Source organism: Crotalus tigris, unplaced genomic scaffold (genome assembly GCF_016545835.1).
Source record: "Crotalus tigris isolate CLP2741 ecotype Arizona unplaced genomic scaffold, ASM1654583v1 scf7180000018124.1459596, whole genome shotgun sequence".
In the NCBI taxonomy this organism is placed as follows: Eukaryota; Metazoa; Chordata; class Lepidosauria; order Squamata; family Viperidae; genus Crotalus; species Crotalus tigris.
The window spans coordinates 129275-150888 of record NW_024096836.1 but is presented as its reverse complement, the minus strand read 5'-3'; the positions used below and the strand labels follow the sequence as shown (position 1 = coordinate 150888).

Below are 21614 nucleotides of genomic sequence, written 5' to 3'. Positions count from 1 at the left end.
TGTCCATGACCATCAGCATTTGTACTTAGCAAAGTAGCATGTTTGTCAGCCAACCTGGCACTTTATAAAGAAAAGGGGGGGGATCTTATTTATTCAGGTTTTCCCCCCCCCCCCATGCAGTCAAAAGACATTTGGTGTGTTAGTCTCCCTGATACAACAACAACAAAGAAAATAAAAATTAGATAAATGCCATGTAATGCAATCACTTAAAAATTACAAAAGCAAACAAAAACACAACTACAGAAACAGATGACAACTTTCCATTTAAAAGCTCTCCTAAAAGGGTTCCATGGGGGAGGGACCAGTCAGTGGGAACCTCCGATACTAGAGATACAGTAGTAGGCATTGTATTTATGAGAAGAAGCAGTGGTCTCTAAGATAGATTCTGAACTATATAAAACCTTTTAGATGATATCTGGGATCTTGAATTGCATTTGGAAAGAAATCAGTAGCCAGTGAAGTTCTTGTAATAAAACTAGTATGTGACAATACCAGTGGTGGGATTCAAATATGTAAACAACCGTTTCTCTGTGTGGATGCCGTTTCCGGAAGTCCATTCTGGACCTGGACCACAAAAAATTAGCTACTGGTTCTGTTGAACTGTGCAAACTGGCTGAATCCCATCACTGGACAATATTATTACTGATCCTTAAGCAAAAGGGAAACCACACTCTGCACCAGATGAATTGTTGAGACGGTCTTTCAGAACAGCCCCATATAGAGTGAATTACAGTAACCCAGCTAGAAGGTGACAAGGATGTGAATTCCAGGTTATGCAATTCTAGGTAAGCCACAAAGAGAACAGGGATATCATTCCCCTCAAATTCTTCAGCAGAAAAGGACTATGTAAAGGCCAGTCTACTGAAAACAGGGATATTATTCCCCTCAAATTTTAACGAAGCTTTTCCGTCCCCCTCCCCCGCCTTTTGTTTCTCAGCTGTTTTATCAGAAATGTCTCATCTAAGGACAGCTCATTCTCTTCCAACTCAACTTATGGACTGCTGCCCTATCAGATTTCCAGGACTATCTTTCCAAACAAAAACACAGACAGATGTTCCAGAATTGAATCATCTAACCTCACACATCACAGAATTAGTAGGAAAAAGATGTCATTAAGCAATAGCCCAGGGTTTCAACTACACAGACAAACTAAAGAATTGAACTGAAAAACTGTGCATGCTTTGAAAAAGATTTGGAAGAATTGCTTTGGATTTTATATGAACCGTTCTGCTGTATATTTAAAGCATGAACACTTTATTTCAGGTTTCCTCACAAGGTCGTCTTATTGGGTTTTCTTAAAAGGGTACTTAGTCCTGCTGAGCAGCAAGACGTTGTCTAAAGGTTGTTTAGGAAGTCAGGGTGAAAGTTCAGAAGATAGAAAAGACTGGTGTAGGTTGTTGTTTTAATACCTGGTGGGTAACAGCAGGTTTCCTGATCTCCGTCTATACCCAGTTGGTTAAAATTATCTTGAATCAGGATACAGGGTTACTTGGAAGTACCTCTTGATTTTCAGCTTGCTCATAAAACCCTCTTCCTTCTTTGATTCTCAGTGTGGTATCTCACTGAATACTTGGAACTATGTCAGAGTAGAAGTTCAGAGCCACAGAATTAGAACAGATTCTGCTATGTTATCTATGTGAGGTCCTCAGTCTTCAGGATTAGATTCAATGCTAGACTTGATGCTAGTTTTGTTCTCCACTTCAAGATTTTTCTGAGAAGGTCATGACAATTGAAGGCCAGAAACACAGCTGGTCCTTCTGTAGGAGGACCTTTGGTCTACCAAGAGCAACTGACAACTGGTCATCCTTTAACAAGTTCTTTCATGGAACATATTTTGAAAATGACTGCTCACAGTGACAACGTTCACATAGTTGTAGTACTTCTGACTAAAGGCTGCAGGACCCTTTTTTCTCTCTGCTGTTGGAGCAGCCATAAATATTTTTTATTCCAATATAATCCCAGCTTTGCATATTTGGGAGATGCGGTAATTCTCATTCATGAAAGATAGTGCTAGCAGCTTTTCAGTGGGTCTTCTAATGACCATAAAATATCTTTAAGATAAAAGTAAATTTCATGGTCTAATCTGATATACCTACCAGCATTAGACACTCCACATACTTGCTTTCCACTGCTCATTTTGATGAGAAGCTTCAACCCTCTTTTAGTATCTGGTTTCATTTAGAAAGGAGAATGTACTATAGATATAATTCTGCCATATTATAGCTTTGTTGAAAGAGGCATAAGTCAAGTGGGCAGAATAAAGCAGAGGTAGAGATAGGCAATGCAAGATTATTATTTATTACTATATTTATAGCCCTCAAAGTGTGAGATATTTTTCCCTCAATCATCAGGATCTGGTTTGGACCATCTCACGGGCTCAAAGCACGAAGCTGAAAACACCAGCCTGAAGATGACGAATGGGACTTCGTTGAAACGTCGCCAAGACACTTCCAATTTTATGCGGGAGAAAACCCGAACAACCAAAGACCTACATATATATATGTAATATATATTACATTGCCCCCAACAATCTGGGTCCTCATTTTACCTACCCCGGAAGGATGGAAGGCTGAGTCAACCTTGAGGCGGTGAGATTTGAACCGCTGACCTGCTGAACAGTCAGCTAAAGTGGCCTGCAGTACTGCACCCTAACTGCTGCGCCACCTCGACTTTCTGATTCGGGAGCCCTATAAATGTTAAAATAAATAATGATATTTGCCAGTCAGCCACAGCTCTTCTAAAATCAGCTTGATTTTAATTTCAGTCACTTGCATAACAAACTTGATTAGCTTGATTGATTGATGTAATACTGATTTCCATCAGTATTACTTTAATGATAATAATAATAATAATAATAATAATAATAATAATAAAATAATACAGAGGGTTTGTGTGTATTTTTATATAAAGAAGCCATGCTCAAGAACAATACTCTTAGAATTTGATAAAGCAAGGAAAAGGGTACTTAAAAGGATTGTGGGATTGGTTTTTTTTAAAAGAGATATTGGTACATGTGTTCATTATGGAGGCAAAGCATACCCATTAAGCTAGAAATCTCTTGATCCCTGTTCCCTGAGGGACAAATTCAGAGCAGTGTTTTGAAGCAGGGCTTTTCAACCGGTGGTACGTGTACCACCTGTGGTACTTTGCCACGTGGCAGGTGGTACGCGACTGCTAGCCAAGTGTAGCAGGGGAGGGGAATGAGCCCAAGCGACCCAAGCCTGAGGCAGTTGCAGCTGCAGGACTGTTTGGGCTCGGCAGAAGCTCCAGGAGCTGGCAGGGCTCCAGCTGATTGGCTCCAGCATTAACAATGAACCTCAACTTTTTACTTTTCCATAATATTATAAACTAGCCATTTCCATAATAACAAATGAATCTAATCAGTAAAACCCAAAATCCCCCCCCTTTTTTAAGTCATCAAGTTTTTGACACCTTGCTAAACACTGGTGGTACTCAAATATTGTCATGTCCTAAAAGTGGTACAATCTGTGAAAAGGTTGAAAAGCCCTGTTTTGAAGAATCTTTTGTTCTCCTATAGAAAAAGTAACAGAGTTCCTTATGTGCTTCTAATAAATTAGTTGCTACATTGGTCAAACATGAACAAATAGTTGGCAACAACTGTTGTTTGCATTGCAGAAGAGCACCTGAGCTGCATTCATTACTGAAAATGGCAACGGTGCAGACATTTTATCTACCTTCATCTCTAGAACAATTTCCTCCCAATCAACAAGGAACTAAGGGAGCTCAAGTCCAACAATCCAGCAATGGATTGAGGAGGATCTAGGACAAATAGACGTGGCCAATTAGACTTGGCCAACTTCCCACGGCCAACTCACCAGGGACAACTTGCTGCAGGACAATCCAATGCTGTATTAATTATTTCATTCAGTTACTTTTATTATTGGTGATCACATTTTCATTGAAATTATTGTTAACTCTTTGAGTTATAAAAGTCAATTGCTGGACTGACTTTTATTTTATTATTACTGGCCTCGGTTCTGTTGAAATTAATTTAACTTTTATATTTGTTGAATTGTCCTGGGGTGAGTTGTCCCATTCTGACTGAGGAAGACTGAGAGAAATTATTTTGTTCTAGGCTCATAGCGTTGTTTGGGAATTGCTTGGTTAGATAGTTATCCTGTCTACAACACCAGACAAAATAGGAGGAAAAAAGAAGCATCCAACTATTTTTCGTTGCCACGAGATTGTTAGAAATTGAATAATTTATGACATATGTTGAAAGGCACCTTTGTAGGGTCTTCTGGCTCATGTGCCAAATGGTGGGCAGAGGGTGGTGGTGAAATTTCCTTGGACTTGAACGAGTGAGTGCCATTTGTTCCTCTGATTTTCATGGGAAAATATCTTGGGCCAGATGTGCCCATTTCTCAAAAAAACCTAGATGAATTTATGGGCAGAGAAATTCCGTGAATTTGTACAAAGAGAGGAGAAAATATCTATACAGAAGAAAATGCTGCTAGGTGGTCTTTTTTCCTCCCAAAGGAAAAGCAGTAAAAAAAGAGAAAATAAAATCATAAAGTTTGGCTTAGCTCTATTTTTTTTGGATTGGGATATAAGCTATTCACACTTACTTAACTGTGTACTTCAGTAGGAGTAATTGTCTCATGCAGCTGAGGCTTTTATGAAAATATACATAATAATTTGATATTCATGCTCGTTATATATTTGCCAAAATAGACAAGATACCAAGATCAGATGATCTGCCTTGAGTTGAATTTTTTAGAATACAGTAGTTTGCTGAGCCCATTTTTCTGAGATATTCATTCCACTTCCCAGTTGCCTAGTTGTGAGATTTCCTGATGTTTTTCCATCCTAATACTAACCAGATCCCTATTAATTTACTTATTTATTACATTTACATACTTCGTCAAGATGGTCTAGGTGCCCTAGCTCAGAGGTCACCAACCTTTGTCGGTTGGCGGACAGGAGGAAAAGGGAGGGGGAGACATTTTACATGCGTGTATGCGTATGCACATGGAGCCGCAGGCACGTGTGCACCGCAAACGGCAGGGCTAACACCCGCATGATACTCATTACCTCTGCTCTGCTCTTGTGTGGCACAGAGCCTTGTTTCTGTGCCCCACGGTGCGGCGGTGGCCCATTTTTGCACCCCACGTTGTGGCATCCCATTTTTGCGCCCCATGGCATGACATCATTTTTGCACCCTGCGTCCACAGCGCTAGTGCAAGTGAGGGGGGTTCTGTCCCGTGGCCAAGTGGCCAGTAGGTCACAGCCCACTACCAGGCTACAGCCCACAGGTTGGGGACCCCTGACCTAGCTGGTAAGGGGGTCCAAGGTCCCTCCCAACTCTCTTCTTCTGTTATTCTGTCCTTGAAGTAACCAGTTAATGGCTGTGAACATCATCTCCATTTGCAATGGAGGGATCATCCCAAATCACAACTGGAGGCTTGTTTATCTGCAACCACCCACACAGATGTCCCTCCACCTTCAGGCAAAAGATAGTTTAAAACACTAGGCAGCTCCACACACCCTTAAATGTTACAAACTGTCCCTTGATAGACATTCTAGAGCAGTGGTTCTCAACCTTTTTAATGCCACGACCCCCAACCGGTCGTAAGTCGAGGACTACTCAATCGGTCATAAGTCAAGGACTACTCAACTGGTGCAGCACCATTTGCAGAACGGGACTTTTGGCGGGCTCAGCAGGGCAGAGACAGCCTGCACAATTCCTATTGGCTTTTGAAAGCCAATAGAATTAGACTCTATTGAAGAGAGTCTATTCTATTGGCTTTCAAAAGCCAATAGAATAAAAGGGAGTAGCACAGCTAAGGAAAAGGGGAAAAAAATGGTGGACTGCATTGTTTGGCGATCCCCGTGAAATGGTCGTTCGACCCCAAATGGGGTCCCGACCCACAGGTTGAGAACCACTGCTCTAGCAACATCTTCTGGCTAGAAAAAAATGAAACATAGTTGGGAAAGACCAGGTCTACCTGAGAAGGTCCAATTAAACTGATTTATTGCTAAAAAGCCTACACACAGAAATCTTCTCAGCTAACGGTTAGTACCTGCTTGGAATTATATCAAAGGGTCAAAGGAATTCAAGGGCTGGACTTAGTCAATTTGTGGCTATGTAGGGATTCTAGGCTGATCCCTCTTTTACATCCGTCCCCAGGTTCTGCTATTCCTCCTCCTATTACGGACCTACTACGCATCACAACAGGGACATTTAAGTAAAGACTTTCTGGTGTTGCAAGCTGTCCAAAGTAATTGGACAGTGAGATGGACAGCATATAGTTTTTTTTTTTTTACTTACTTACAACCATCCATTTAGTGAGTGTTTGAAGTTACACAGCACTGAAAAAAGTGACTTATGAACATAATCACACATATGACCCTTACAACATCTTCACGACCAAGTGATCAAATTTTGGATCTTTGGCAATTGGCATGTATTTTTGACGGCTGCAGCGTCCCAGAGTCCGGTGATCACCTTAAGCAATTCACTTAACAACTGGCAAAAACGGTAGGAAAACGAAGCAAAACTCACTGAACAACTGTCTTGCTTTAGCAAACGGAAATTTTGGTCTCAACCGGGGTCGTAAGCCGAGGAGTACCTATATAAATTTAACAAACAAACAAGCATTTCGGGTATCGAAGGAAAACGTTCGGGAATAGCTGCATTAAGGTCGGAATTCCTCCCTTTTTTCTAGACGGGACGCGGGCAGGTAGGATTCCACGAGCCTCCTTGGCGACCCTCGAGGCAGCAACGCAAAAGAAAGCGCGGGAAGAGCGCAGCGTCCTTCCTCCCTCCAGCCTCAGGACGACTCTGGGACCCCCGACTCAAAATCTCGGGACCCTTCGACGTCGGCGTCGGCGGCGTCCAGGCAGGAGGCGGGGCTTGGCTCGGGGCTTGGCCATTGGCAAGCCGAGCCGCGTTGAAAGCGCCACGTGCAATGGAAAGTCCTCTCTCGGCGGCGCTCCCGGGCAAGAGGAGAAGGCGGGAGGTCTTCCCAGCCCCCGCTCCGTCGCGCGGGTCAGGTTGCCGGCCTGGCTGTCACTCAGAGGAGGTCGTCCGGGAGCACGCGCGGGCCTCCCCGTCTGTCTCCCTCCCCTGCCCTCCCCTTCCCGCGGCTCCCCTCAGCCTTGCAGCGGGAAAGCGGCGCCTCCTCCGCCCCCGGCCGTTTTGCCTTGCATGGAGGCGACGCGTCCCGGCTCGGGCTCAGTGCGCTGCCGGGAGGACCAGCTGGCGGAGTGGCTCCTGCTCCCGCGGGGCTTCTGCTGAGAGGCCAGTCGGCTCGGCGGGAGGCGAGGAAGGAAAGAAGGTAACGAAGGAAAGAAGGAAGGAAGGAAGGAAGGAAGGAAAGAAAGAAAGAAAGAAAGAAAGAAAGAAAGAAAGAAAGAAAGAAAGAAAAAAAGAAAGAAAGAAAGAAAGAAAGAAAGAAAGAAAGAAAAAGACGCAGCGGGCTCCCTTCGCGTTCTGGAGGAGCAGCCGCGTCTGAAGGACCAACTCCCTCCCCCCCCGCTTTCTCGCCTCGCCGAGCTCTGGAACGGCCGGAAAGCGCGTGGCGACCCCCCGGATGGATTCTCTCTTCTTTTATGTGGCGATGCTCTCTTGGGTGGTGCCTCTGCGGTGCTGGGTAGCCTCGGGCAGGCAAGGCAGAGTCCAAGGTAGGAACGGCGGCTCCCGGCTCCCGGGGTGCGATTGTCGAAGGCGGGGAGGAAGAAGGGGACCGCCAGGCTGGGCTGCAGGGACGCGTCCCCGGGGACAGGCGCGACGGAGAGAAGCCGGGTCGCCCCGTCTGCTGCTGGCGCGGTTTGTAGGTTCGGCGCCGGGTAGAAAGAGCCTCGGTCCGAGGCTCGTTGCAAGCTGGAGAGCGTTTGGGGACCAGGCTGCGAGAGGGTTCCGTTGAGTGGCAGGGCGACTCTGCAAAATCAAACTTGTTTAGCTTCCCCGGGCGAGATATCAATGAGTGTATTAGACGTTTGGTGTGTGCGTTCCTGTGTGTGTGTGTGTGTGTGTGTGTGTGTGTGTGTGTGTGTGTGAGTGAGAGAGAGAGAGAGAGAGAGAGAGAGAGAGAGAATGAATAACAGAGTTGGAAAGGAACTTGGAGGTCTTCTAGTCCAACTCTCTGCTCCACCAGGAGATCCTATATACCATTCCAGACAAGTGGCTGTCCAGTCTCTGCTTAAAAGCCTCCACTGATGAAGCACCCACAACTTCTGAAGGCAAAGCTGCACCACGGTTAATTGTTCTCACTGTTAGGAAGTTTCTGTTTAATTCCAGCTTGCTTCTCAGATTAGTTTCCATCCATAGAACAGAAGAGAATGAGTTGGAAGGGACCTTAGAGGTCCTAGTTCAACCCCCTGCTCAAGCAGGAGATCCTGTACCATTTCAGACAAGTGTCCAGTCTCTTTTTAAAAACCTCCAGTGATGAAGCACCTACAATTTTTGAAGACAAGCCGGGAAATTTGTTCTCACTGTCAGGAAATTCCTCCTTAGTTCTAGGCTGGATCTCTCCTTTACAAAGCTCCTGTATATTGCAAATGCAGAGTATTGATCCAGGTTACTTGAGGGACTGTCTCACCCCACTAGGATTGGCCAGTACCACTCATGCCGGCAGAGGAGGCATGCTGCGGGTCCTATCAGCCCAATTATTCCGGTTGGTGGGGTCCAGGAGGAGGGCCTTCTCAGCTGTTGCTCCTGCCCTCTGGAATATCTACCTGTCATTGAAAAACTGCCTTTTCACGGTAAAGGACAAATCGCCTCCTACCTGTGCACTACTCCTTTCTCTGGATCCTGGAAGCCCTCCTGCCCAGATGATGTGCAGGATATCCCTTAATCCCAGTAGATATGGAAACAACTCGTCTGCCACATGTTGCTAATTACAGTGATATTTGAGCTTTTCTCTACAATTGGCCCCCAGATTTCTAGGCACCAGCTTCCCATTTCATGCGGTGTCTGCTCTGCCCAGCTTTAGCTTTGCTGTTTGGAAACTGGAAAGGAAGACGGGACTTTTCTTCTATTACAAGGGAGAAAGCAATTGCCAATCTTTTAAAAATCCATCATCTGGCTTGCTACAGGCATGAACATAAAGAGTAGGTTTAAATTTGAGCATTGATTGTTATTTTTCAGCCCCTGTCAATCAGATTTTCTCAGTGTCAAACTTGTTTTTAATAAACACATGATCATACTAGACAGGTTTATGGATTTCTGCTGGATTGGCTACTTTGTTGCAAATACAGTAGCTCTCATTTTGGAGATCTTTGTGGTATTGTCCTGATGTGGAAGTCAATAGGCTATAAAGTAAAATAAAATACACAGGAGTGTTGCAGCATACCAATCAGAAGAACTTTGCTTGTAAAGAGAACTGTGTTTATAGGGAAACCTTGCTTGATCATATTCTTAGTATGTATTATTTAAATGTATTATGTTTAAATAATTTAAATATTTAAATGTGAGGCTGTTAATCTTATTTTAACACATGGTATCTACCCTAGCAATAGTTTTCCTTGGATGAGAAGCTGGAAACTGTTGTGGATTCTGTTCCAAGACTTTTCAGTTATCTGGTTATCTTGATGAACCATTATTTCATTTCAAAGGATTTCTTCCTTTTGGAGTACTTACATTATGTGTTTCTTGGGTTTGGTTACAGAATGAATCACTTAGATGCTTGGTGTCAGCCGGCCATGTAAGTGCCATCAATTTGTGTCAGCACAATTCTCTTCTGCTGTGTTGAACATACTGTATTCATTTGACAAACTGAAGTTTGTAAGGGAAATAACTTTGTTTTGCAACTGGAGATGAAGAGTGGTTCCTATTCACTTCAAATCTCCTTCACCAGGCTTGCTTGTATATGTGTGTATGTGTGTGTGTAAGCCAAGGATAATGGCTGCAAATGGGAGTGGGAAGAGGAATGCTTAAAAACAAAAACCTGAACATTACATTTTTCTGTATGAATGGCCAGCTGCCAGAAGAATGAGGATAAAAGATCAGAATCAAATCACAATTGCTTAAAGATTTTCACAGGCTTGTACAACAGTCAATACATCATCAAAATATTTAGTTGTGATGTCTGTATGCCTCTATCACTAGCTATAGAGTGCAGTGCAGAAAAAAAGTGCAAAATGCATTGTTGGTTGGTAGGATGGCACAGAATGGACCTTTCTGAGCTTTTTCAGTTCAGAAAGCAGGAATGTATGCAATACAAGCTTTGGCAAAGGCATTTGATGTGAAAATATGCTTTAAAGTATGTGGCAGTGCCTTGCTGAATACATGTTTTGTATTTTCAGTGGTCCAAAGAGTTACATCATTTTTGCCCTATCTGATGAGAAGTAAAATCAAAATAAATAAGGGAAAAAATAGGATACATAGGACTTTTGCAAATGTAATGTACATTTGCATTAATGTATCTGAGTTGCAAAATTCACCCATTTTAATTCTATTTTTTCCCTCCCTGGGTACCTACAACATACAAAATGTAAACTGGCCACACATACTAAATTAAAATATGGTTTTGTGACATCACGCAGTCAACTTTCTTAGGATTTGCTATAAGTGAAGAGTCAATGAATAAAATTCCATGTTGCTGGAGTTACAAGTGTAGATATTTGGGGAAGAAAGGCTCCTTTTCACACCCAAATTTGTTTTATTTGAATGTATTGACGTTTGTCTATCTGTATTTATTTCCACAGAGCTGCTCCTGTCTGGAAAGCTAAGTGAATATGATGTGATTGTGCCCTTCAGTGTAGATCACCAGGGACGGTTCCTATCACATGTGGTGTCTGATTCATCGGCTCCTGCACATCACTCAGGTCAACACAGGACGGTTCGTAGCACCCCTATGAAACAAGCCATCTCTGGGAATCCATTGTACTTCTTCAATGTTAGTGTTCTGGGCAAGGAACTGCACCTTCGCTTGAAACCCAACCAGAAGCTGGTGTCTCCTGGTGCTTTGGCTGAGTGGCAAGAAGATTTCCAAGAAGTTTTTCGGGAACCCTTGAAGCAGGAATGCATCTTCACAGGAGGCATCACAGACATGCCAGAGGCCACAGTGGCGATCAGCAATTGTGATGGATTGGTAAGGAAATGGCCGTTTCATTCCATTCTGTTTCTCACCCCAAAACGTTTAGACTTCCTTCTTGTATTGCTCACAATGGCTTTATTGTGAGTTTTGCAAGTAGAAATTCCACATGTGGACTAATAAAGATGTGCAGCCTTTGAAATAATTACATATTGAATTATTTTCTGAGAGCAGAATAAGATTAGCATAAGAAGCCACGTAATTGCAATATCTAGTTTATATTGTGATGGAAAATAGGTAGGAGTATTAGGCAGGTTTGCTGCTTTGAGTTGAGCAAAATAAATATATACAAAACGGGTGGGGATAAATTAATAGTAATATCCCAGGTCCTTAGGAAAGACTCGATAGGTGGACAAAAATGCAAAATCCAGTCAGAACATCTGACTGGCTGTGCGGTGAACAATAATAATAACTAACACATAGCACATCAACATCTGCCTATCCCAGATCCTTGGAAGGACTTGATAGATGAATAAAAATACCAAATCAGGTATAATCAAATCAAATCTGATTGTACCATGAATCATAACTAAATAGTGCTTTGAAAATAATTAGGAAAAGGACTGTGTGAGAACACAAATATAGTGCCTTCCTGTAGCTTAGTAAAGCAACTGCTATAGGATAGGATAGGATAGGATAGGATAGGATAGGATAGGATAGGACAGGACAGGACAGGACAGAACAGAACAGAACAGAACAGTTTATTTGACCAGGTGCGATTAGACACCCAAGGAATTTGTGTAAATATACTTAGACATGCAATACAATCTCCAACCACATCTAGTAGAATCTTCAACCACATGTTTTATACATATAAACTATTTTTGTGTTTGTAGATGAACAAGATCAATGCCATTTCTGTTTAGGATTTGCAAGAGGCCTTACTATATTTTCATGAGGCATCTCATTTGTTGTAAACGATCTATGATGTAGAGGTGGAATTTTAAATTAGCTTTCATATGGCTTTGATCTACATTAATCTATATTCTTTCCTCTTGCCATCTTCATCCTTTTGCAAATCCTATTGCTGTGAGGTCAGTAAACTTCTATGAAGAAATTGGCTTTTATTCATGCTTCTGTGGGAAAAGTTCAGATGGCTATTTTTGCAGTTTGATGGTAATAGTGATAGTTTGGGTTCCTTCTAACTAAAGTTTAGTTTACATAGTACTGTTCTGGAATACATTAGCAGAACATTCCTGGCCTTCAGACTTAAAATATAAAAGATGCATCAAAGAAGGAAGAAAGATAAGGCAGAAGACACACATCTCTGGAAGGAAGGAGATCTGTATCTATACTTAATTTAGTTGGTGCAAGTACGATAAACTTGAATCAAAGCATAATTGTGAATTGTAAACAATGCATATTAATTAAATTAGAGGTCCATGAAAACAGAGCTTAAAATGAAAAATTAAAATTGAATTTAATTGAACACTAAGTTGGTTCATGAGAACCAGCCTGCTCTAGTGGTTAAGACACCAGGCTGGAAACTAGGAGACTGTGAGTTCTAGTTCTGCCGTAGATAAAGCTTCTGTATTAAATTTTGGAAGAAAGTGCTGGATTATAAAAACATTGTGCAACAGAAGCTAAACTTTTCAGATTGTATTCTTCCTAACTACATACCTAGTATTTGGAATTTGACAATTGGACAAGGTAAATGGATTCTCCATGCCCTTATTATAGCCAAAAGATTGATATTGCAGTCTTGGAAAAATAACTGTACTGCCCCATTCACTCAATGTATCGAAGACCTAATTACTTGCCACTTATGAGTGGATTGCTTATAGACAATTTATGGACAAATATAATGAAAGATGGGACTCATTTATACAAAACACAGCAAGTTAAAAAGAATGATAATTATATAAAGTCCGATGCACTGCATCTTGCGTGAAACTAGGAACTAAGCAAAGGAGGTCAGTAGGGAAATGTTAATGCAACAAAGTCTCCAACAAGCTTATTGACAATCCTATTTGTCACTGACACTGTTGCATCATTGTTTAGAACTAGATATCCAGATTCCTCTTCCCTTCTGGGAGAATTCTTGAGATAAAGTCTCCAGGCAGCCAAATGCACAGTCATGTACTAACTCAAAACTTCCCCTAGAGTTTGCTTGGACAGCATCTGCAAGTATCAAGAGGATTTGGCATGGAGGGTCACTTTGAGATTAGTTTGTTGGCAAGACTCCCATGTTTGAGCTGCCTTGGTTTGGCAATTTATCCACTTCCCTCAGCTGCTGAATTTCTCTTCAGGAAGGTCTCTTCTAGATTCAAAGTGGGCAAAGAAAAAGGATGCAAAACAGCTTTTGACTTTCTGATTATGCTGTGGAATGTTTGGCAAATCTCAAAGAATCATGAATTCAAGTTTGTAAAAAAAATTCAGGAAAGGCTGCAGAATCTGCAGTGGATTTAAGGCACTGTCTGCGTTCTGAAACAGCCTGCCTGCAAAGCATATTGACCTGTGAAACAAGATCTCAGAAGACTATGCCAGGCATTGTATCATTTGCTAGGCATTGTTTTACTTGCTAATTTTGAATAACATGCAGCACTCAGTGGGAGTTGTAAATTTAATGGGTAGACTTATCCAGTAGCAAAGGCAATTGTTTGGAAAACCGTTTTGGTTTCTGCCATCCAGACACAGTAATAGACATTCCTGTACTCCTATTTTATTTCTTGAAAAAGAAAGTTAAACTAAAAAGTAACAAGAGATAGCAGTGTTGCATGTGTGCATACAAGTGAAAAAGAGACGCTGTTCCAAGAATAAATGTTAATAACTGGAACCCTTTGGGTTCAAACTCTTGTATTTAGGCAAATTTATACCATAATATATTCCTTAGGAAGATTATTTTTAGAACTGTTTTATTATGATAGTATTTGGTCTATCCAAGGGAATTTGTAGAGATAGTCAAAAGAATTGTAATTAGTATTAAGTAAATGTGTATGTGTGGATTAAAATGTATATAGGATGGATTTATAACAATTATGTCTTGATCTGGAATTATGTCTTGACCGTGTTGCAGAGATAGGAGAAGTTGGTACGTTGCTTATTCAAAGATAAATGCAATTGATCTTTTGAAGATAATTCTGCATGACAGGTTATGATTGATCACCTACACCAGCAAATCAATTGAGTTGTGTAAAGGTTTTTACAGTGACACTGAGAACGTCATAAAAGAATTGATAAGGACTTAGACAAGAGATTTCACAGCCTGGAGACTGAAGGATGCATGAGAAAGAAACTCAGAATAATTTGGGCTGCATATAAATTTAAATAAATAAATACTTTCAGAGTACCTTGATTTTGCATAGCATAAGGGGAACAGAAAGAGATTGGTTTTCAAGATTGAGGTCAGCCCAGACAGGTAGAGCAGATCAAGATGTAGATATCACAGAGATTCCTGGAGTTTTACTTTGTCCTAGGATATAGTAACAGTATCTTAAAAGCCTATCTGAGCATAATCTCCTTAATTACTGACATGAAGAAAAATAAGTGTAAAAGAAACAAATTTGCTGAATGAACTTCGTAGCCTAAATTTTGAACCAAAGACTTTTTTTCTAGGTAGGTGGAACTTAGCATTTTGCAAGTTAGGCAAATTCATATTCTGAACTCCACTCTTTTGAAATTTCATGCCATTCCCATGGACCTCCTTCACCTGAGTTCATATTCACCAGTTCACTATGAATCTGATTGCTGTTTCCTCTTTCAGTATAAATAACCGAAGTTTCTCACAGTTTTCATCATTAAATCATTGGTAGAATGGAGGCCAAAACCAGGGAAGACCATATACATTACACATGGGAGATCCTAGATTTCATCTTTAGCATCTTCTAGTAGATTGGTGCCTGGAGAGACCTTATCCCAAACTCCGAAGCTAGTTATAGAAATTACAAGTTAGATGTCCCACTGACCTGCCTCCTTAAAAAGCAGTTTCCTATCTATTTATCCCACTGAAATTGAAGTATATAAAACACGGAATAATATTCTGACACAATAATGTTTCATTGTACAGCATTTTTTTCTTGTTTTCATTTGGAAACAAATTAGTAAATCAACCTAAAGCTCCTTCAAATGAGTCAGCTTTTTTATATGAGAACTGTAGACACTGTGATTGACCCACCAAAGATTATTTCATTTATAGTGCAATGAGAACTTACTCTATTTTGATTAAAAGATAGTGATGGGAAGTTACTGTGAGCTTCCATAGCTGTACAAATATTATCATATCTGCAGCTGGATAAAAATCTGCCTTAATCAACATCCAGTAAACATTTCTATTACATTGCAAAAACACTATGTTAAATACTGTTTATTGTAAGACTGAGCTAAAATGGTAAGGAGGAATATTTTTCATTACATATTTACAAAAGTTCTCCCATTATGCAAGAGTAATCACAGTTTTAATTTCAGTGAAGGGACAACAGCAAAGAGTCATCAAAATGCAATGACAAGTTTTCAAAGGAGCAAAGATTTGTCTGGTTGCTCCGATCGATCACTTGTTTGATCACGTCTGAGATTTCTTGTTAGTTTTTATCTCTACTCACTTGAGGAAGAGCATCCAATTTTAAGAAAATGTATTGCTCTTGAATTAAAGGGGCAAATTGAGAGGAGTAGTAGAATTTCAAATTTCATATGGAATTTGCTGGAATATTCAGAAGGAATATAAGCAAAGTATTATTGATTTATTAAATTTGTATCCTATATTTTCATTGCTGTTGAATACTGCTTTTATTTTGTATTGGCCTTAAGTTTGCTAATAGCAAAATCAATAATTCTGTGATCTGACTAGGAGTACATCAATTGGGGAAAGATGACATTATATGGACATTGTACTGCCCAATGTATACCTTCTTCATTCAGTGTGTACGTGCAGAAGATAAGGGTAACATTCTCAATAGTTTACATTTATTACACTATATTTTATACTATACATATTTGCTGAGCAGATATGAAACTCTGCTTAGTACAGTGGCCATCAATAAGCTTTAGCTTAATGACAGTAACAGCAGACTTTGCTGACATATATACCTACCATGATGGGTGTTGATATTGAACTGAATGTTTCATTCCCAAAAGGTGTGTTTGTAATTAATGTCCTTTCAAGAGTTTGGGGGAGGGGCAGTTGAAGAGTGGGTAACTGGCTTAGAATACACTCAATCTATTTCTGATTTTTGGGGGGAGTGGATTTCATTTCCAAGCTTGGTTAGGATTAGCTTATTATTAGTTTGCCTTAAATTAAAATATTTAGTCAGTAACAACAGAAATGAGCTTGTGAATGTTTCTGTAATGGCCATATTGGGTCCTGATGTCAATGTAACTTCACTAGGTTTATGCTACTAATAAAGCTTCTTAGATCTGCTGCAATGCATTCCACTTACATAGTCTGATACAGTGTGATAGCAGTATATAATGTTCTTATAAAACAGTTTATTGAATGATTGATCAGGATTCAGGAGATGGTTTTATAAAAAGCCACTTGAAGGTTTCTTGGTTATAAGTGAAAACCATTATTTTTTTCAATGGTTTATAGGAAAGCTGTAGGAGAAGAACAGGCAGAGCTGTGGATGGAATTAAATGCATCAGCAGCTTAGAGTCATTATGTTGCCACAAACGGTCCAAATCCAGCCCCTCCTGAATTCTGTTGACCTTTATCTGGCTCCAATTAGTTGACTAGAGTCTTGTGTATAGACTTGAATAAATCTTCCATGTTGCAATCCAACATATGGTCCTGATTCTTTGCGCCTAACAAAAACCATGGATTGGATTGGATTGGAATAGAATAGAATAGAATAGAATAGAATAGAATAGAATAGAATAGAATAGAATAGAATAGAATAGAGCTGGAAGGGACCTTGGAGGTTTTCTAGTCCAGTCCCCTGCTCAAGCAGGAGAACCTATACTATCTCAGAGAGGTGAATGTCTAGTCTCTTCTTAAAAATCTCCACTGATGGAGCACCCATGATTTCTGGGCGTATGCTGTTCCACTGGTTGATTGTTCTCACTGTCAGGAAGTTTCTCCTTAATTCAAAGGTTGCTTCTCTCTTTGATCAGTTTCCAACCATTGTTTCTCGTCCTTCCATCTGGTGCTTTGGTGAACAACCTGTCCCCCTCTGCCTTGTGGCAGCCCCTCAGATACTGGAACACTGCTTTCATGTCTCCCCTATTTCTTCTTTTCTTTAGACTAGCCAAACCCATGCCCTGCAGTCGTTCTTCGTATGTTTTGATCATCTTAGTTGCTCTTCTCTGAATTTTTTTTTCCAAATCTTTTTTGTGATATAGTGACCAAAATTGGCTGCAGTATTCCAGGGGTGGTCTTACTAGGGTTTTATAAAGCGGTAATAATGCTTTGCGTTATCTTGATTCTATGCCTCTGTTTATACAATCCAAGATTGTATTAGCTTTTTTGGCTGCTGCTGCTGCACACTGCTGGCTCATAGTCAAGTGAACGTCCACTAGGACTCCAAATGAAAGCTTCTACCTTAGTCTATTGGGAAATATGTTGGTTCTAAGTTGGAAATAGTTCAGTTGCTGAAATACTTATAACTCTGTTTCTTTCATATCAAAAAATCTTGTTTAAAAAGGCTCCATGAGACCCTTGTGTGGAAGAGATATTTTTGGGTTGAGGCAATCGCCAAAAGGTTGATATTTAAGGAAATATGGCACCTTATCCAGATGTGTATAAGAACAAGATATATATAAAATTATTGTAATGTAACATAATATTGTCCACTCTCCTACTTTTGTCAGTACAGCTATCACATGGATCAGCAGCAGCTAGCTTGAATACACAATTAATAATAGTATATAGTGTTTATTGTATAAATAATGCAGCTATCAATCTTTGGTAATACAGACACACAAACAAATGAGACTGAAAATGTAATAACTAATGGGGCCTCAGCAAACTGTATACATACATACTGGCAAGTATAGGCAACTCTGAAGTAATAAATAAATGTATAAATAATGATAAATTGGAGGTCACCAAGTATAGTAATATGGCTTGTCCTGGTGTGAGATTCCCACAGACTTTTTTGTTTTACCAGGGTCAGGATATAACCACTATGTATTAGAAAAGAATTTTTGCCTAACCAACAGATGTAGTGAAAGAGCATGGTGATCAAGCAGATTTAGTGATAGCTTAAGTCAGCACTATGAATGTTTGCAGTCAATGTACAATCCATTTCAGCTCTTTTCCATTTGCATTTCAGCTATTTCAATTCATTGTAACATTGCTACTTAAAATATGTTGTTCCATGTAGTAACTTCTGTCTAAGGATGTTACTCATTAACATTTCTATAGCATGCTTTGTCTGACATATTTTTAAAAACCTGAATAATAGAGCTGTCATGAACTGAAACTAGAAAGCCACTTCTGAATACAACTTAGATGAAGTTGAATATTTCAGTTCCTGAAGCTGTTAAATCCACACTAAGAACAATATAGATAAATTGGAAAGAACATATTAGAAGGAACAAGAATTGCATTGGCACAAATCCCCCAAACTCAGATAATTAACTCATTATTTATTAATAATATTCTCCTGAGGCAAAATGTCCGTGAAGAACCAAAATTTTGTATTCTTGAAATTTTTCACACTTACAGTTTCAGCTATTAATAGATTTCAATGGTTGTTGCATTGTTTTTAACTGTTCATTGGTTGTATGCTACCCAAAATCTCATTTAAGTGATATGGACTGCTATATAACTACGATAAATAAATAAAAATATGGCTATGGACATTTGCTTTTGGCGTTTGATCATTGCTGAAACTGCATGTTGTCTATTTGTTTCCACCAAGAAAATATTGGGATACACAACTGCTACACTGTTGAATTGTGATAGAAATTAACATTTAAGTATTCCTTTAATAACAAGAGAAGTGATTAAACCTTTAGCAAATTCAAAGGTGTGTTAATCAATAAGAAAATAAATATTTTATTTTTCTTTCATTCTTTTGTCCTGTGGTTTTCCAGGCTGGCCTCATTCGAACAGACAATGGTGAATTTTTCATTGAGCCTCTGGAGAGAGGACAGTGGGAGAAAGAAGAGGATGGGAGAGCTCATGTAGTCTACCGCAGGTCTGCTATTAGACAAGAGAGAACAGAAGCATTCGAAGATTATCATAATGAAGGTACGACTGAGGAAACAAACACAATGACATATTCATCTTATTTAGGAGACTGTACAGAATTCGTATTTGGTCTCAATCTGCACAGCATCAATTTCAAAGAAGGTGTAATTGTTCTTGAATGTCTCTGAGCAAAGACACATTGACAGTAAGCGGGCTGTATAAACCTAGCTCTGTGTTTGAAAAGCATCATTTATAGTTATATATGATGTGTGAATCCAGTTACTATTTATTTATTTTAAAATGTTTACCTCACCTTTGTTTTTGGTTAGGCAAAACAATGTACATACCTAATGCTTCTGCCTCCGATTTTCCCCACAAAAACTCTTGTGAATTGGGTTGGGCTACGAGATGGTGGCTTTCATGACAGTTATGAGTTACTTAACAAAGATGGCTAAAAACTAAGGCTTAGCAAACCTCTAGGCTCAAAATATGATCCTTGTCACTTTTTAAGTGTTTGATGTTTCTTGATTAGCCTTAATCCCCTGTGGTGGGGTATGGAAGGATTTTGCCCTCACTGATTGGTATCACTCCACTCACATTTACAATTTTCAGTGAAGCTTATTTTAATATTGCAAATGGTAGGTGTTTCTCTGATTTGAAATCATAGCAAGAGCAAAAAGATTAATTCTCCTATCTTTTACTCCAAAATGTCAATCTATGTTGGGCAATTTCCTAACTTTTCGTAATGGTTTGGAAAAAGATAATTTCATCCTGGGATTAGATGGGAAATAAAAGAGAGACAGGCAATGCTAATAAGGAAAGTGTGCAGGTTCCACCGTTAGCATTTTCATCCAGTGCTAAGGGTAGAAGACGTCCAAGGTTATATCTTTAGATGAGAAAATACTGGAGTCTTGTCTAGCATTTGTTCCATTGCTGCATTTTCAAATTTGCAAGCAGAACATTATAAAAGTAGGTAGCGTCACACTGATGGCTTAGATCACGGGTGTCAAACTCGCCGCGTCACATGACATATTGCGATGTATTGCGATGTATCGCAACTTTTTTGCTTTGCTGGAGCTGGGGTGGGCGTGGCTTCTGCATGATGCAACCGGCCTACGGGCTGGCAGTTTGACACCCCTGGCTTAGATCTTGTTCTTCCCATTGAGCTGGTTCTTTAGGACTTGTCTTATCCTTCGGTGGCACTTGGATGTAGCTGTCTTCCTTCTTCCTTCCTTCTATCCAGCTGCTATATATATAAACCTCAGTTTGAACACCTGAATTTGTGTGTGTATGCAGGTGTTATGGACCAATGCATTTAAAAGATATTAGCAGGCTTATTAAGGTGATCCTGTTTCACCCATGTCTTACACTATCATTTGTTTTTAACTCTTCTAATTCCAGATTTCATCTTGGGTCAGCTCTCCCAGGCTCTGAATCTAATTGAAGATCAAATGGGTGAAGCAGACAGGAAGAGGCGACATGCAAAGAAGGATGACTACAACATAGAGGTCCTGTTGGCTGTGGATGATTCGGTTGTACGGTTCCATGGGAAGGAGCATGTCCAGAATTATGTTCTCACCCTTATGAACATAGTGAGGCTCTTTCATCTTGTGTCTCTTGTCTTCTAGGGGAGGGAAAAAGAGCAAAAATGAATTGGGCATAGTTCACAGACTGAGTGTGATCACACAGTCTTCCTGGTATGAATGTCAGGGAAAATTTCCACATTAATGGCCCACATAAGAGGCCAGATGTGCCTCCTAAGAATTTCTGTATCCGGGATGAAGTCATAGTACATAATGTAATATCTTGAAGCGTAGCATGACAATGTGGTATTACGTATTGCAGTCTTCTCTGATGCCTTCAAAGTATGTACTGTGCCCGGAACATATTTTCAGGTCTTGCTGTCTGAAAAATGTGATACCTATTTGGCACTCCAAAATGCACAAAAAATATTGGGCAGATGTTTTATAGAACATAGCATTCATGAGGAAGGGATCTACTTCACTGAAGTATAACAGGGTTGTAAGATAGTTTTATAGAAGATTTAAAGAGTTTTGGAGCAGTTACAACTTTAGTCATAGAACTTTGTCCTTTTAAAAATATTTAAATGGGATTATAACATAAATATTGTATGCAGTTTTGGGGATGAGTGATGAAGTCATTCTTGTATGGGTGGCCAGAGCTAGGACGTTCTTCCAACCTATATCAAAATGTATGGAAGCTGATGAGCTGTTGTCCATGGCATTCATTGGATTTATTGCACAGTATTGTGTCTTGCTTGGTTAATACCCATGATTATTTATTTAAGGTTAAAATTTTTAAAGATTTCAATAAAATAAGGAGTCAAGGAAGAGGAGAATTCATGGATCTGTTCCCTCATTTTTTTTCTTGTAGATATTGAAAGTATATGTAGAAAAGTATATATAGTATCATATTTCAAACAAACCTCCAAGTCGATTGATTTCTTTCTAAATTTTATAATCTTT

The 21614-nt window shown here is 39.9% G+C and overlaps 1 protein-coding gene across 4 annotated transcripts in view; it reads left to right on the top strand.

Moving 5' to 3' along the window:
* Positions 1–5865: 5865 nt before the first annotated feature.
* ADAMTS14 (ADAM metallopeptidase with thrombospondin type 1 motif 14) overlaps positions 5866–21614 on the top strand; it is a 78502-nt gene continuing 62753 nt past the window's right edge. For 3 of the 4 annotated variants that reach the window (XM_039348160.1, XM_039348161.1, XM_039348159.1), the window contains exons 1-4: positions 5866–7647; positions 10672–11057; positions 19032–19188; positions 20530–20720. In XM_039348160.1, the coding sequence (XP_039204094.1) occupies positions 7557–7647; positions 10672–11057; positions 19032–19188; positions 20530–20720 (825 nt within the window). In that variant the 5' untranslated portion in view covers positions 5866–7556. The remainder of the gene's footprint in view (positions 7648–10671; positions 11058–19031; positions 19189–20529; positions 20721–21614) is intronic. The other variant, XR_005557270.1, reaches the window with a different exon arrangement.